The sequence below is a fragment of the Pelodiscus sinensis genome, chromosome 14 (assembly GCF_052426305.1).
Source record: "Pelodiscus sinensis isolate ZL-2025 chromosome 14, ASM5242630v1, whole genome shotgun sequence".
Classification (NCBI taxonomy): Eukaryota; Metazoa; Chordata; order Testudines; family Trionychidae; genus Pelodiscus; species Pelodiscus sinensis.
In genome coordinates, this window is record NC_143065.1 from 19,565,009 (window position 1) to 19,580,792 (window position 15,784).

The 15,784-nt window shown below is 40.0% G+C and overlaps 1 protein-coding gene across 1 annotated transcript in view; it reads right to left on the reverse strand.

Moving 5' to 3' along the window:
• Window positions 1–15,784, reverse strand: part of UNC13C (unc-13 homolog C) — a 435,134-nt gene that overhangs the window by 94,702 nt on the left and 324,648 nt on the right. The window contains exon 22 of the mRNA XM_075897272.2: window positions 6,486–6,563. Coding sequence (XP_075753387.2) covers window positions 6,486–6,563 — 78 coding nt within the window. The remainder of the gene's footprint in view (window positions 1–6,485; window positions 6,564–15,784) is intronic.

Sequence of the window (15,784 nt, forward strand, 5' to 3'; positions counted from 1 at the left end):
AAAATATTTTCCTCTTCTAGAAGGTTACTTGATTTAAAAGCAACAATGAAAGAAAACCCTATTTTGATCATCTAACAAACACACTTGTTCTCCTTAGGTTGCATGCACACGAGTATTTAGATCAGGAAATGTGCACACTATTGGATTCTGAGAGTTACATTGGTAAAGCCTTTTTCTTTCTTTGGTAACTAGTGTAAGAGCCAGTGTAAGAAACTATGGACACATGCTCATCAGTCAACATACTAAAACTCTTGCATGAAACAAATTCAAAAGACCTTAGTGTTCCACTCTTAATACAATATAGGCCCAATCCTGCATGCCTTCTCTTGTAAGCATAACTCTTAGTAATTTTAGAGGGAGTCATGCAAGGCAAGCATGAGAAATCTGTCACAGGTAGGGAAAAGTACATCATATTATGTAGAAGTATAAACAAAAATGTTTCATTCTACACAGTTTTTAATTTCCACCTGTCCTGGAAACATGATTTAAAAAAACAAAAACAACCAACCAACCATACAGTGGATTTTACTGGCATTGATCCTACAAGGCAGTGGCCATTTTAAGGCTCTATGATTGAGTTTAGGAAATTGAATTTGGACAGTCTGAATGTTGGCACCATAACAACAACTCTCATTACAAGCGACAATTCTGGATTGATTTCAGTGCATCCCATCTCCTCGGGGGATGCCATTTTAAAAGCTCTAAATGACGTGTGAGTAATATACTTCAATTTGTGCAGCTGAATTCTCCTGTGGGTACATCTATCCTGGTGTGACAGTGGCTAGTGTATGCATGCCTGTGCTGGCTTTAGGCAACACGTCTGAAAACAGCAGTAAAGATGCAAGCACGACAGGCTTCAATGTGGGCTATTCAAGCCGGCCTGGAGCCCAGGGTACAATACTCACACCCATAGCTCACAACAGGGTCTGTGCTACTTCATCACAGCTTTAGCAATGCCAGTTAGATTCAAGCTACCCATCACACCTTCAATTACAGTGTAGACTTATCCATAGGGGTTGAAATTCATCTCATGCAAAGGGCCAGAGTAAGTGCCACCAAGATAAAGGCTAGTCACCTGAGCCTGATGGCACAGAGTGGGCTTTAGCATGGACTGCATCTCACACTCACAATGAATAGAAAAGAAATCCCCAAAGGCAAATCTCCTAAATGTTGGTTTTAAACTAAATTACCGAGTATAAGTGTTTTACAGTATATGAATACTTATCACTTCCACACACTTCCAAAATAGAATTTTTAATGTGGTAAGAACTTTAATTTTTTAATTTTCTCCTATTCAGCTGCAGAATTTAAGAATCTACATTAATAAAAATTCATCCTCTGGGTCCAGTAAATACCATGCATTCTAGTTTCTGCACTTAATAGGTTAATTGTAGCATTTCTGAATGGATCACTATTTTGTGCTTGCCAACGGGGGAAAAGGCCCTTGTGTCCATAGAACTTTCAGTGCTAGTCTCAAAGTACCATTTGACTTCTGCAGTTCAGAACAGTGCTTCTGAACTGAAGGGTTGTGACCCCTCCCCCAGGGTTACAAACTAATCAGGAGAGGTGTTTGCTAGGCATTGAACATTTTATTACAATTTTAAGCAAAGAAAAATCTCACTTCCCTTGTGTCCTTACCCTTCAAGGTCAAGTACTCAGTTATCCACTGAAAACAGACACAAATTCTTTATACAGGGTTAGTTTTACTCTTATTTCCATAGCAAATATGAGGATGTTGCACTTTTTAAAACTTCAGATGAGGCAACACCAACCCCAAAATATGAGAAATACAGACATAGAAACATCTCTCCAACCAAGACTCACATCTTATAAATGTTCAATATGTTTCAGATATGAGCCTGAATTGGGAAAGGGAATCTGAACCCCCTGGAATATGTGGAACTTCAGATCATATCCACACTTCTTATCAATGAAGAATATAAGTTGTATAGCTAGTAAACACTATATGCCAGTTGTTAGTCACTTCACTCAAGGTACTACAGGATAGGTGCAAGAAAGAATCCAACAGAATGACAAATCATTATTAGTCTTGTTTTTAGTTTACTTCAGTGGAAATTTTCCCGATTAAGCACTGAATAAAAAACAAGTAAGGGATATTTGTCTGGTTATATTAAAATATGTTAAAATGAAAGAATAAATATGTCTAAAACTCAGTGCCATAGGTAGGCATTTTAATTTACAGAGCAAGTAAATATATTTGAGCCCCCAACCATTGTTCCCCACCTGCACAGTTCTACAACCCAGGCAACTGCCCCACTCACCCTGGCCTGGTAACACTATTCATGTACACTTAAGCTATCTTCTTTTCCACATTAAGTAGTCTTGTGTTATTTCATATACAAGTATATTTTAAGGGCTGTCAACATGTTTATTTCATGCATGCAGTAGGTATCTCAGTTGAAATATACAGAGGTTCCAGTAAAAGAGCAACCTCCAGTCAATTCCCATATGAACCTGCCCGGGAACTGAGGTCAGCTGGGAAGGCTCTGCTCACTGTTCCCCCACTTATGGAGATAAGATTAACATATATGCGGAACAGGGCCTTCTCAGCTTTTGCTCCTAGTAGGTGGAAGTCTCTTCCTCGAGATATTCGCTTATTTCAGCATCAGGCTAAAGTTGTCCTTTTTACTCCTGCTTTTATAGGTGTTTGAGTCTGTATGTGTGTGTTCCTCTTCTCAAGAAATTTTTAGCAGGTTTTATGTCCCTCTGGGGTCTCGTATTTTAATTTTTTTTTATATATTTGCATTGTGTTGTAAAAAAATGTGTAAGCCACATTGAATATTTTAAATAGAGAGGCGGAGTAAAAATATTTTAAATAAATAAATAAATTCATTAGCCAAAACTTTGACTAAGTGATTTACTTTTAATAATGAAAGCACCACAGCTCTAAGACTAATGATGATTAATGTTTCATCAACAAATGTGTTATGTTCCTGTCTGATATATGTTCTGTTGCTACTAGTCTGTGTTTTACTTTGTGATATAACATTCATGTTGATAACTCATTTTAGTCCAAATCAGGGCTTGAAGATCCTTTGCTGAATATCAAGGAAATAAGATTTAGCAGCAGCAGCGAAATTTAAACTTGACATGTCTGCTCTATTCAATTACTTATCTAGGCTATGAGAGCATTAATCCAGTAATTAAATTCTAAGTGTGTCAACCCTCATTTCTCATTTACTATATAACTTAATATTCAAGTAATAGAGAGGGAGGTTTATAATTTACACAGATGATGTTCAGTGTTTTATGGTGTTTGAGACTAGAAACACTACCAGAAACAGAGGAGTTCTACAGAGTAATGATCTTACTAGTGCTATTCAAACACAAGTAAAATGGATGAATCATATATAAAGTAGTGTAATAGGAAATAAACATTCTTAGGTGGGTGAATGTACTTTGTGAGCATATTTGTTTTCAAGATGAATACTATAGGAAGAACAGCATGACTCAGGAGAGTTTGGAGTTTTTCATATTTAGGTCAGAGGGTCAAATCAGAATAGGAACTAGATTCAGATTGTAATTACACCATTGTAAATCTGCAGTAATTGTAGTGATTATATACTTATCCCCTTTATAAGATACTTGTTCACTTAGATTTTTCTTTAGGGCAGAGACTGTGACTAAACTCATGTTTTGTTTGGAAAGCAGTTACCATGCTCTGGGGAGAACATAAGAATGGCACTACTGGGTCAGACCAAAGGTCCATCTAGCCCAGTATCCTGGCCTCTGACAGTGGCCAATGCCAGGTGCCCCAGAGGAAATGAATAAAACAGGCAATCATCAAGTGATCCCTCCCCTGTTGCTCAGTCCCAATTCCTGACAAACAGAGGCTAGGGACACCATTCCTGCCCATCCTGGCTAATAACTAATAGCTACTTAAGAGAGCATCGTCAGGCAGATGATACTTGATAATGAACATCTGAGTGAATAGGGCAACCTGTGCATCTGATTTTTAATGTCAACGTGGAGCTGAACAATTAACCTACAGCTGCATAATAAAGCAACAATCCACAAATTAAACAAAATTAATTCAGATATCACACAGTAGATTTATGTTCTCTCAAAAATCTGGCTGGTACACATTTAGCACATTTTATAATGAAGCATTGATGATAATATTGCAGCTCTTCAATTCCCACTCCTGAAACAGAGAGAGAAATCTCTATATATGGCTTAGTAATGGCTATAAAAAGGCTGCTGTTTTAAGAAGAATATTAGAGATGTACTTGTGTGGGAACAGAACATTCACCCTCCCTATTTGTCCACTTTTACACAGCTGAGCTGATTACATTTTACTACCCATTTAACAAAAAGATACTAAAACTGACAAATCTGCAGCTTTTCTGTAAATGTTGGATGTGCCGCCCCCCAATTACAGCCAGTACATCAGTTTTTCATTGCTGCTGTGCACTGACTTTGATTTTATCGGATCCAAACATTTTTGAAAATTATTTTGGTGCAGGATCAGTGTTCCCTGGAAGCTGAGTGCTTGGGTGATCACCCAGGAGAGATTCAGATGCTGCCCAGCTGTTTAGCAGAGTGCCTACAGCCTCCCTTAGCTAGCAGCATACGTTTCTGTTGGTGTGGCACATCTGCACACACCTCGGTGCATATAACAAAAGGTATTCTGCACATAGATTGGAAAAAGTTACAGAGAACATTGTGCAGGATCCCTGAAATGAATGAATGGCAAGTCATATATTTTGGGCCTAATTTTAGAAGGTGCTGTGTTTTCTTAATTCCCATTGACTTCAGTATCATGGGAGGTACTCTGAAACTGGCTCCCTAAAATATTATGATTTATACAGTTCTTATAGAGATGAAGTATTAATATACAGCTGAAAATTGCTAAAACACCTGCATTTCATTCCAATTATATACATGTAATTGCCAATAACATGGTCACTGCTAAGGCAATTAGATTTTGAGTACCTCACCCAAATCTTAAGGTCTTCGTTATTCAAAGAAGAAAACAAGTTTTAAAAAGAAACTTCATTTTCATGGAACAAATCATTATTTGAAGCTTGATTATTTGACCTGTAGCTTGGGATATGTCACAATGTATCATGTCAATAATATCTGTCAAGTTCCTTCACACAAAACACTGCATTGGCCCTAGTATGGTAAACTTCAGCAAAACATAATTTTCAGATACCAAGCTTTTAAAAATCCCTGCGTGTTGCACAAAAGACTGTCAGAAGCACTTGTTTGTTATATTGTACATAATTTCTGAGTGTTCTTTAAGAATTAGATTTAGGTTTTTAGACCTTTCTTTTAGCTAAACAACATTCAGAACAATAGAATGAGAAGCAAAGAACCTTTGAAATGTTCACTTTTACTGTTCACAATTGTCCAAGGTCTGGGGTGGCACTGACTTTCCTTTTCATGGTATCCTATCTAATAAAAATCAGGTCAGGCTTTACAATGTTTCTTGTATTGGTGGATCTAACACTTTGAAAAAGAATACATTGCTATTCATTTGATTAGCAACATCAACACTTTTCAAATGGCAGGTCTGTTCTGGATGCAAGGACTGTAAATGTTACTCATGTGAGTAATCAGTTACTTTAAGGGAACTACCTACTGACCTGATTCGCGAAAGCACCTGTGCATGTGGTTATGTCCCATTAAAGTCAATGGGACTTAGAGACATGCTTATAATGTTAAGCACATGCTTCAATGCTTTGCTGAATAGGAATGACTGCTGGCATGCTGCTTGAGTGCATCAGTATTGCTCATTTGAGAGATTTGCAAGATTGGGACTTTATGTACTGGAAAAATATATTTTACAAGCTTCGTGTGATTTCTTGAAGATTTTACACTATTTGCATATTGTAAGATTTAATGCAAAGTGTAAACTGAGTGCCAAAACATAGTAGTTAGCATTATAGGGAATAATTAAATTCAAACATGGAAATTAGGAGGAAACGGTTCAAAGCCTTAGGAAATATGGTCAGGAATAATAAAAGATGCTTACTATCACAAACCTCATAAAAGAATCGCTCTCCTTCTTTCTTCTGTTCAGTGGATTGCAAGTCAAAGGCATTGGACAAAGACATGACACATTACAGACAAAACACAAGGCACATTTTCTACAGAATTTTGAAAACAAAACAGACGGGTACAAAACAAAATATATTCCAGTACAAACATTAAAATCAAGCTTGCACTATAGAATGCAACATAAAACATCTAATATTGGTTGAACTTTACAGATCATTAGCATGTTTCTATGAAAATGCATTACTTGTTTCCCCAGACATTCCCAGTTCATTAAATAGATCTCACATGACATTGCTTTTAAATAAGATCTTATATTTTTTCAGACTCTGTAAGATGTCTTATTTTTACATTTTGATTTTCTTGGCAAGCAGAAGCAAAGGCTGTGGAGAGGTTGTGAACATACCGCTAATGATCTCTAAGTAACTGCACAGTGAACGCAGGGAATTAAAACCGCCTACCTCTTTTCCTCCCATAGATTCAAACATTTTCTCAAGCTGCACTCGCAACTGCTGGATATTGTTCATCAAGATACAGGGCTATAAATAAAGTACAGTATGTGTTATATGAACATTCAAATACAAACCAACAGAAACACAACAGTTGAGAATGGCCACAAGGAAGAAACTTTATAAAGTGACCCAAGAGTGTAATATCTATTTGTTTTTTTCTGGAAATCAATCTGGTAAGTTTACATACTACTGTGAAGTTAACCTTTGAAATCTTAGCATGTGAGTAAATCAGGCAATTCTATAACAATCTCTAAATGATTCCATAGATGAACAATTTTGCATTACTTTAAAAGCGCTTTAATAATAATCTAGGCAATATTAGTCACATAAAGATGCCTTTGTATTCAGACTTTTCACTTAAGCTACTGTCTTTCAAATGGTATGCCAAAGAACAAGGGAATCACACTGCAAAAGACAGCAATTGTCAGAAATAGATATGAAATTAAGCAGATTATTTGGAATTATGCAAAAAAGGTACCACTACTGGGGCTCCGTATGTGTGGCTTTATATACTACCTTGTAATGTAAAAAACAATCATGATAACATAATTCTGTTTTGGCAGGATTACTGTGCCAGTGCCTCTGCACACTGCATTCAAACCTTCACAAAACAAATTTCTCTAATGCAACTATTCTCCAACCTCACAAGAGTACGATGGGCATTGAAGTGGTAACAGCAATCTATATACATTTAGAACCCTTTTAGTTGGTGATGCAGCTCACTGTTGGCTAAAGCATGGTTTGAGTAGACTTTAGTGTTTAGAAAAGCATGTAAATAATTAAGCATTCTACTCTGTAAAATCTAAGGGAACTCAGGGTCAGAAAGAAAAAGGAAACTGGAGGGGAAGAAAAAGAAGATTCTTATCTAGCAAACCCTTTCATCACTCATCCTAAACTCTAGCACATTGTCCTGAGAGTGCTCTTCTTCCCCTCAATAAGTGACTTGAGCTCATGTAACTATTTAGCCATCCTCCCCATTGCTGCCCACAAGAAGCTCCCTTATGTCCTGCTCCTTTCTCTATCTAATATGAGTGCTTTCTCCTTAAGGATTGGATAGGAAAGTTCATGAAAGAGGGCACTCAGCACCAGTGACTTGCGGCATCTTGATTTACATTTCAGACAAAAACACCCGCCCACCCCCAACTAGTTCCTCTAGAAAAAAGCCAGCAAATCCTTGAATAAAGCTATTTTCTATCACGAATCATGTTTATTATGGCTAACCAAGAACATAGCCTCATTGTTTTAGGCAGTGCACACAATAATAGACTCTGTCATATCTTAAGGTTAGGATAATATTGTGGTTGATGTTTCCATAAAAGAATAAGCAAAACAACAGTATTTAAAAGGTTGATGACATTTCCTGTGAAACATTAACATTAGAAGCAAATTTGCTTATATATATATCCTAGTTAAATGGTTTTTCTAACTGACACTCATGGATGTCTTTTGTCCAGGGAGCTATATCTGTTGCAATAGGGAAGCATGCCCCATCAAAACAGCAGGTCACTAACTCTGTCATACAAGAACTGCCAGTTACTTGTGCACCAGGCTTCAAAAGAGCACCACTGATCATATGGTTGAATGGAAACTAAAATTTGTTAGTGAACCTTTCGTCATTGCCTGCTCTTTGCTAAATATTCAACCATGACCAAATCTGCAGATCTGCAGATTGCAATTCAGGAGAGTTGTTGTTCGTGGAGCAAACCGGAGAACTGAACCCAAATACAAAATAAGCCAAAGAGATATTATCATCTAAGCCCTTCTATAACAACTAGAATTGGAAGTTAGGACAGGATTAAAAGCAATGAGTATTCGGAAAAAGGGTTATGGACGAAGAGGAGGGCAGTTAATAATAAGTATATATAGAAAAAGATAAATACACAACTAAATAATATACAAATATACCTAGTAGTATATGTGAATTATATATACACAGATCTATGTATCATTGTATAGCAGTAGTGTGCATATACATAATCAAATTTTTAAAATAATTAAAAGAATGTTTGATATTGGATGAGAATACTATGAAGTCAATGAGTCTGCAGGGTTCAAAAAAATTAGAGAAATAATAGTTTGTCTTACTGCTTGTTCCTGTTTCTTTTCCAGACTATTACTGCGGAACTCCCATTCCACAGGCCTTCAATGGGGACTATTCATAGTAATAAACGCTATGGCTAGCAATAAGCATTTGCAGGTTCATGTCACTTGATTGTTCACTTTGGGGAAGGACCTGTCATATTGTATGCATGTAAGACATCTAGAGTTTTTAATGTGCTATAAATACATGGCCACCAAGCTCTAAAGCTGCTGCAGGGAATGTTCCGGGCTGAGCAGTTGCCCACATCAGAGTCTCTCTCTTTTAAGAGGATATTTGAGAGCCACTGGTCATCCTAGTAGGTCATTTCTGACATTCTCTCCATGAAAAAGCATAATTGTTTCCTACCACTTAGTTGTATCATTACTGATAGTTTTGGAAACAATCTGTGACATCAAAAACAGGTGATTATGATTTCTGATGAGGAATAAGCAGTTGAAGCAGGTGTATTTCTTCTAAACCAGTGTTTCTCAACCAGTGGTATGAGTACCCTTAGGGATACTCAAGAGAAGTCTAGGGGGTTCATCAACAGAACTGAAATTTGGAGAGAACTGAATTTTTGTTTTAAATTTTATAGCGATTTATTATTTTTGTACTTTTTATGCCCAAAAATTTCATCGCCCGCCCAGCTACGATTAAGTTGTTTAAACAAATGTATTGAAATGGTAGAAAAAATGTGTGTGTGTCTGAAAACTGTAGGTACTGGGGGTACTTTTAAATATATATATATTTAAAGGAGGTAGTTTATAAAAAACGGTTGAGAAACACTGTTCTAAACAAATGCCAATGCTCCTGGCAATACAGGAAGAGAGAAGCTAAGTACAAAAACAAGTAACAGGTGAATTGTTCCTAAGGAGACAAGTTGAAAGTTTCCCCTCAGATTCTGCACCCGCTAATTCACTGGTGACATTTGCACTGACTTCAGTGGGAGTAGATCTGTGGTTCATAAAAGTTCTCAGCTTATTGTATGTGTTGAACCTTAAGAGTTTGATTTAAGGGAAATTTAGAGGAGTCAGATACAACACACAAAGCTGAATAGCATAGACAATGAATAACTCTGAAATATGTTCATAAACAGTGACAGGCTGTGGGAAAATAAGATACATTTAATAAAGAGATATATACTACAGAAAATGTACTGCTTAGTCTGTCGTTTATTTGAAATGTTTGCCTGTCAATTTTATTGAATGGAATTAATAAAATGGAACTAAAATACATTTGATAACTTTGCTCTTGGCTACAATAATAAAACAGTGTTTATTTAAATCTCTTTTATCAAATGAAAGACAGAAGATGGCATTTTGGTATAACTTGAGATCACTAGATCAAATGAAATCTCAGAAATATGAATTTCAAATAGATGATTTCTAAATAAAAATAAGTTATCTTTCTACAAAGTCATTTGTTGTAATCCTTGATATGTCTGTTACAAAGCCATAATGAGATTAATTTTATCCAAAGCCTTAGCAAAGATTAGCATTCCAGGATGGCTTCAGAAATCAGTCACTTCAACAATTTAAAAAAATCCCATTGATAGACTAAGCGGCAGCAGAAACAGATTTTGATGACCTAACAAGGTATCAGAGTCCATTCATTTCAGAAACAGTTAATTAGATTTAATGCTAGGATTAATTTGAAATGAACTGTACATTCAGTACTACAAATTTTAATTCATGTACACACTACATGTAAAATGCAAGTGCCTATATGGCAACATATCGGACCAAACTTATAGATAAACACCCATCTGGAACAGGTAGGCTAGATGACTGACATAGGTGCTGGGGGGGGGATGCATTCACTCCCACATCAAAGGGAGATACTCTGCCCCCAGGTCTTTTCAGCTCACTAGCTCCTCTAGGAGTTGGGGGGAATTTGAGTAAAGACATACAACCACTGAACCATTAAAGTGCCCTGCTGGGCAAACTTATGACTACATCACACTACAGGCTGAACCTCTCTAGTCCGGAATCGTCCGGACCAAACCAGTTCTGAACGAATTTTCTGGACCATGGGAGGTCAATGTTGTCTAGCAGCATTACCAATACTTCCACTGCTTACTGTACTGTTAAAGGACATTTAGGGGTAAAACAAACAAAAAATAGCCTGGTAGCACTTTAAAGACTAAAAAAACATGTAGATGGTATCATTTTTCCACATCATACGGCTGAATGCAGTGCCTTGCATGTTCAAAAGTTTCAGAGGGGTAGCTGAGTTAGTCTGTAATGGGAAAAACTTAAAAACAAAAAATAGTCTGGCAGCACTGTTTTAGGGGTAAATTAGAGCTAAATAACAGCACAGAACACCAAGAGCTAGGACTGGTGGCTATAAACAAATTTTTGGGGACTGTGAGAAACTTGGCCACACCCATGGGAAGTGGACAGCCGGCTAACCAAAACCATTCTGGATGACATGTTTCTGGACGAGAGTGTTCTGGATTAGAGAGGTTCAACCTGTAGCTATGCTTCTTGGAATTATTACAGTAATGACCGCCAAACCTAGCCTACTGCGTAGTGTCTTCTTTCTGATGTAAGTGAGAATTAAGTATTGCCAGATGCAAAATATGTGGAAAACTCTTTCTCCATGTTGTTTTCACTATGTTTGCTGTAAGGGCTCCAAGGATGAAAATATTTCAAGTACAAAGAGAGTCTGAAATATGACACATCAATATGAATAAAATTTATTCCCTTCTAAAAATATTTATACAAAACCACTGTCTAAAGTTACAGATTTCTAAATTATCTCATTTCTCCAGTTTCATATATTGACATTATAAAATGTAATTGCACAGGAAGAAGAGAATATTTAAGTCTTTTCCTACCATATGGATCTCTGTGGTTTGGAAGAAAAAATAATATTGCAAATGTCTTCTGTGGTAAAATCTATGGGTACGTCTAGACTACATGCCTCTGTTGCTACAGGCATGTAGATTAGGCTACCAGGCATAGGAAAATGAAGCAGCGATTTAAATAATTGCCACTTCATTTAAATTTACCTGGCTGCCGCACTGGCTGCCGCACTGAGCTGTTTGTCGGCTCAGCGCGGTAGGCTGGACGCGCGGGTGTCGACATCAAAGGCATTTGTCGACCACCCAGGTAAACCTCATCCCAGGAGGCATACCTGGGTGGTCGACAAATGCCTTTGATGTCGACACCCGCGCGTCCAGACTACCGAGCTGAGCCAACAAACAGCTGATCGGCTCAGCGCTGCAGCCATGTAAATTTAAATGAAGCGGCGATTATTTAAATCGCCGCTTCATTTTCCTATGTCTGGTAGCCTAATCTACATGCCTCTGGTGACAGAGGCATGTAGTCTAGACGTACCCTATGACTGTTGCTGTTTAGCTATTAGAAACAAGATGGGAGAGGTAGCATCTTTTATTGGATCACTTTTGTTAGTGAGAGACAAGCTTTCAAGCTTATACAGAGTTCTTCAGGTCTGAGGAAATATACACAGCATACAGCTGTCTCACTATCATATTTCTGATTTCTTTGGTTGCACATGCTTGTGACCTTTGGATTGTGATAATATCAAGCTCTGGTGTTAATGAGGGCATATTATTTCCATTTTCCCATGTATTCTGTTCTAATAACACCAGTGTATTCCTCTGCCAGTTCTATGTGTGTGTGGAGGAGAGGGGGATACATTTGTGCTCTAGTTTAATTTTCAAATTTTATAAATCTATAAAAGTTCTGAACTTCTGGGTTTTTGAATAACTGCAGGATGCCAAGAATCTTTTCTAAGGTGCTAAACACCCCTAAGTTGTCTAGACTCCAGTGGGAGTTGAAGTGCAAATAACCTCACAGAATGCATACCCCATTCAGGAACTGTTTGTGGGGACCAGCAATGGCTGGGACAGTCCTTCAGCACTTTGGGTGGAGTTTCTTGTGTTCTGAGTTTCATGTGGGTGCTCCCTGTTTGATCTTCACCAGTCCTTTGCAGTGCCACATAGGACAATTTGGATACTGTGGGCAGTGGCTAATGACTTTATTCCCTCTCTGGAAGGGACTGGAAGAGGGTTATTTGCCGCAGGACTTTCTGGGCTTTCAGCATCATTTTGTTGAGCAGTCTCTTTCCCGCTGCAGTGCTTCCTGCACATCTTGATTTGTTATTTCTATGACCAGGTCTTCTCTCACTCTGAATTTCAGCTGATCACCTTGTAGGGGTGGAGAAGGGGTTCTACGGGACTATAGACTAGCCCTTTCGTCTGTGATTTTCTACCTTCCAAGAACCCAAGCAAGGCCAAGTGTTCTGGGGATGGAGAAACACTGCCCCCTCACAGCTATGTATTGATTCCAAAATTTCAGATGACCAAGGAACCTAGGTGTTGACTTTTGGTTTTGCCATTGGGTGCCCCATCCTGGCTCCACCCCTCCACTAGACCCTGCTTCTCAATGAACCTTTTTATGCCACCTCCCCGTAGATAACCCTGGCAAACTGCATCTGACTCATAGGCCACCTATTGCTCGCCTCTGCTCTAAACTCCACCACTGAGCACCTGCTGTTTGTTTCTGTCTGCCTTAAGAGCAACAGGTGTGTGTCAGAGGGCAGGGAAGCGGCCAATTTGGGAGAGGCTATTTTCAGCATATTTATACACATCCTTCATATTCTAGTTTCTATGGGCCTAGTATCATTGGAATCACCCCTTCTGGATGTTTCCCCCTACTGTGTCCCTTTTCCCATCTGTCTCTCTCTGCTCCCCACTGCCTCTGTCTAATACTTGCTCCCACCCACCACTCTCAAAGCATCTATTTCCTCCCAAGCCTAGCCCTGCAGCCACCTGTCAGCCGATGGTCAGGGCAGTGTGTGTGTGTGTGTGTTTCCGAGAAAAGGTTTAACGTCTGTGTCTTTACTGCTAGGACCGCGGTCCCGTCGTAGAGGGTAGCCAGCAGGCCAACAGACGCCCCTTTATAGGAAGAGCTTATTACACCTCAGATTTTAGCTGCTAGGATGCAGAATCGCAGCAGGCAGTCTGGGAAAGACTGAGAGATGCCCCAACGGATCTGTCACCTGGGAGTGACACAAATCCGAACGCCCAAGCTCTTCCTATACTTGTCCCTTATGACCGGCTGAAGTTCTTTTAAATTGTACTTGGTTCTGTTACAGAAACTGAAGGAGTCAGGTTAAAAACTTAAACAATTACAGGTTTATTAAAAAGACTTATAAAAGCATATGGTTACAATGGCTGTTGCTCTATTTCTTAACTGCTAGCAAATATAGATTAAAAAAATAGTTACAAAGAAAATAAAGATAGAAAACAGAAATAATGTTACCAAGTGACAGCTTAATCTTTAAAGAGCTCTAAGTCTATGTGTACACTTAAGACAAAGGACCACATCCAGGTACAATTTTTACCCCTTTCTGTGCCTCTCGACTCCAGCGGGTCAAGCCAGGGCCGGTCTCTCAATTCCTAGGAAAGATGAATACGAGGTGGACATCCCCTTGGAACCTCGGGAGATCAAACACCTAACCCGACCAGCAGATAGATGGTAGATTGACGCTCAGAGTAAATGTGCTGCTGGACCCATCTTTATACCCCTGGGGTCCGTATCCTCTTTCTTATCTAAGAGGCCAAATTGTACTGGTCCGTTTTGTGGCGCCAGTTCTTACAAGCAAGTTTCAACTTAATTTACACTTGCAAGAGAGTTAACTAAACTGTGAGCACTAGACATTTTTTTTTTACTGGGCGAGAGATTCCTCCCCCCACGGACGGCTGTGTGTTCGTATCAATATGGGTTAAGTCAAGGGCACTCCTTGGCAGCCTCTTGGTCAGCAATTGGCATATCTCTGTTTACAGCCATTCACGGTCACAGCAGCCTGGGCCTTCTACTCTGTGTGCCCTGTATGCTCCAGGCAAGCAAAAATGGATGTTACAGAGGGGTTTCTGTCTGGTTACACGACCCCAGAAACTGCCCACCCTGACACACAGAGAGAAATTAAAATCAACTGCACAGCATAGAAATGGACTAGTCACTCATCCTGATGTGACTCTCCAGCTTCTCCCAGTCCCCGGGGTTGCACACCCCCTCCTCCTCTGAAGCTTTTGCTGACTCCTTCATATACTCTGCAACTTGTGGTAGGGGAGCATCTGGTGGGACCATGTCAAAGGTGCGGGGAGGGGATTCCTGAAATGCTTCCTGCACTGGCCTGAGACAGCCCAGCATCCTAAGTTGAAAGCTTCTCCTGACTTGAAGCTGAGACCTGGGAGAAAGTGCTCGATGCAGTGGAAGGGGAGTGTGTGGGGGTGTGTCCAGGGGAAGGTGTCATGGGGTCGTCCACTTACAACCCCCCAAGGGGAGTAGTTGGGTCCTAAGGGCTCTTGAAGTTAGACCCCAACCCCACGTGTCCAGAAATTTCTCTCTAGGCCTAACCTCCTGGCCCTATAGGGCCTAACTCCAAAAGTCAGTGTTCAATACCCCTCTTGCTGGGGCTGTGTGACCTAGCCACCGGAGTCACTAATATGGCGGATGTAGGCCCCATGGGTTGGAGTATTGGGGAAGGGGGACCCAGGCCCTCCTTACTCCACCAGGTCCCAGCCAGAGCCCTGGTAGCAGTGGCACAGGCCTCTGCTCACTCAGGAATCCCATTGCAACATGCTGAGCTCCTCAGGATACAATCTCCTACTCTGGGCTACTTCCTCCCATTCTCCACTGGATTCTCTCCAGGGTCCTTCCTCCAGATCCTCTGTAGCCTAGATGTCTCACTGGCTGGCTTCCAGGTCTGGTCTCTCTGGCAGTTGAACTTCAGGAGCTCTGGCAGTACCTCCTTCCTCCTCAGCAGGCTTTTACACCCGGGCTGCAGTGTGAGTATGCCCAGCAGGGCTGAGGGTGGGGGGGCGAGGCGCAGGGCTTCTTCAGCCGGGTGAGCCTGGTTAGGCTCAGCTTTCTCGGTGCGGGGGAGAGGGGAGAGACAGGGGCTGGCACTCCCTGTCACAGAAAAAAATAGATCCTCTCTGATGCAGAGAGGAGGTCAAATTGGAGACAGACTCTCGCTGGGAGGAAAAGTCCCCCAATCAGGCGTGATCTTGGAGGGAAAGAAGGGACTGCCGTGAGCTGGGGAAACGTTATTTTCCCAGGCATAAGAGCCAGGCATGGGATGAGAGAGAGCCTGAAGGGAAGATGTGTACCCCCTTCTGTTCTCCCACACACAG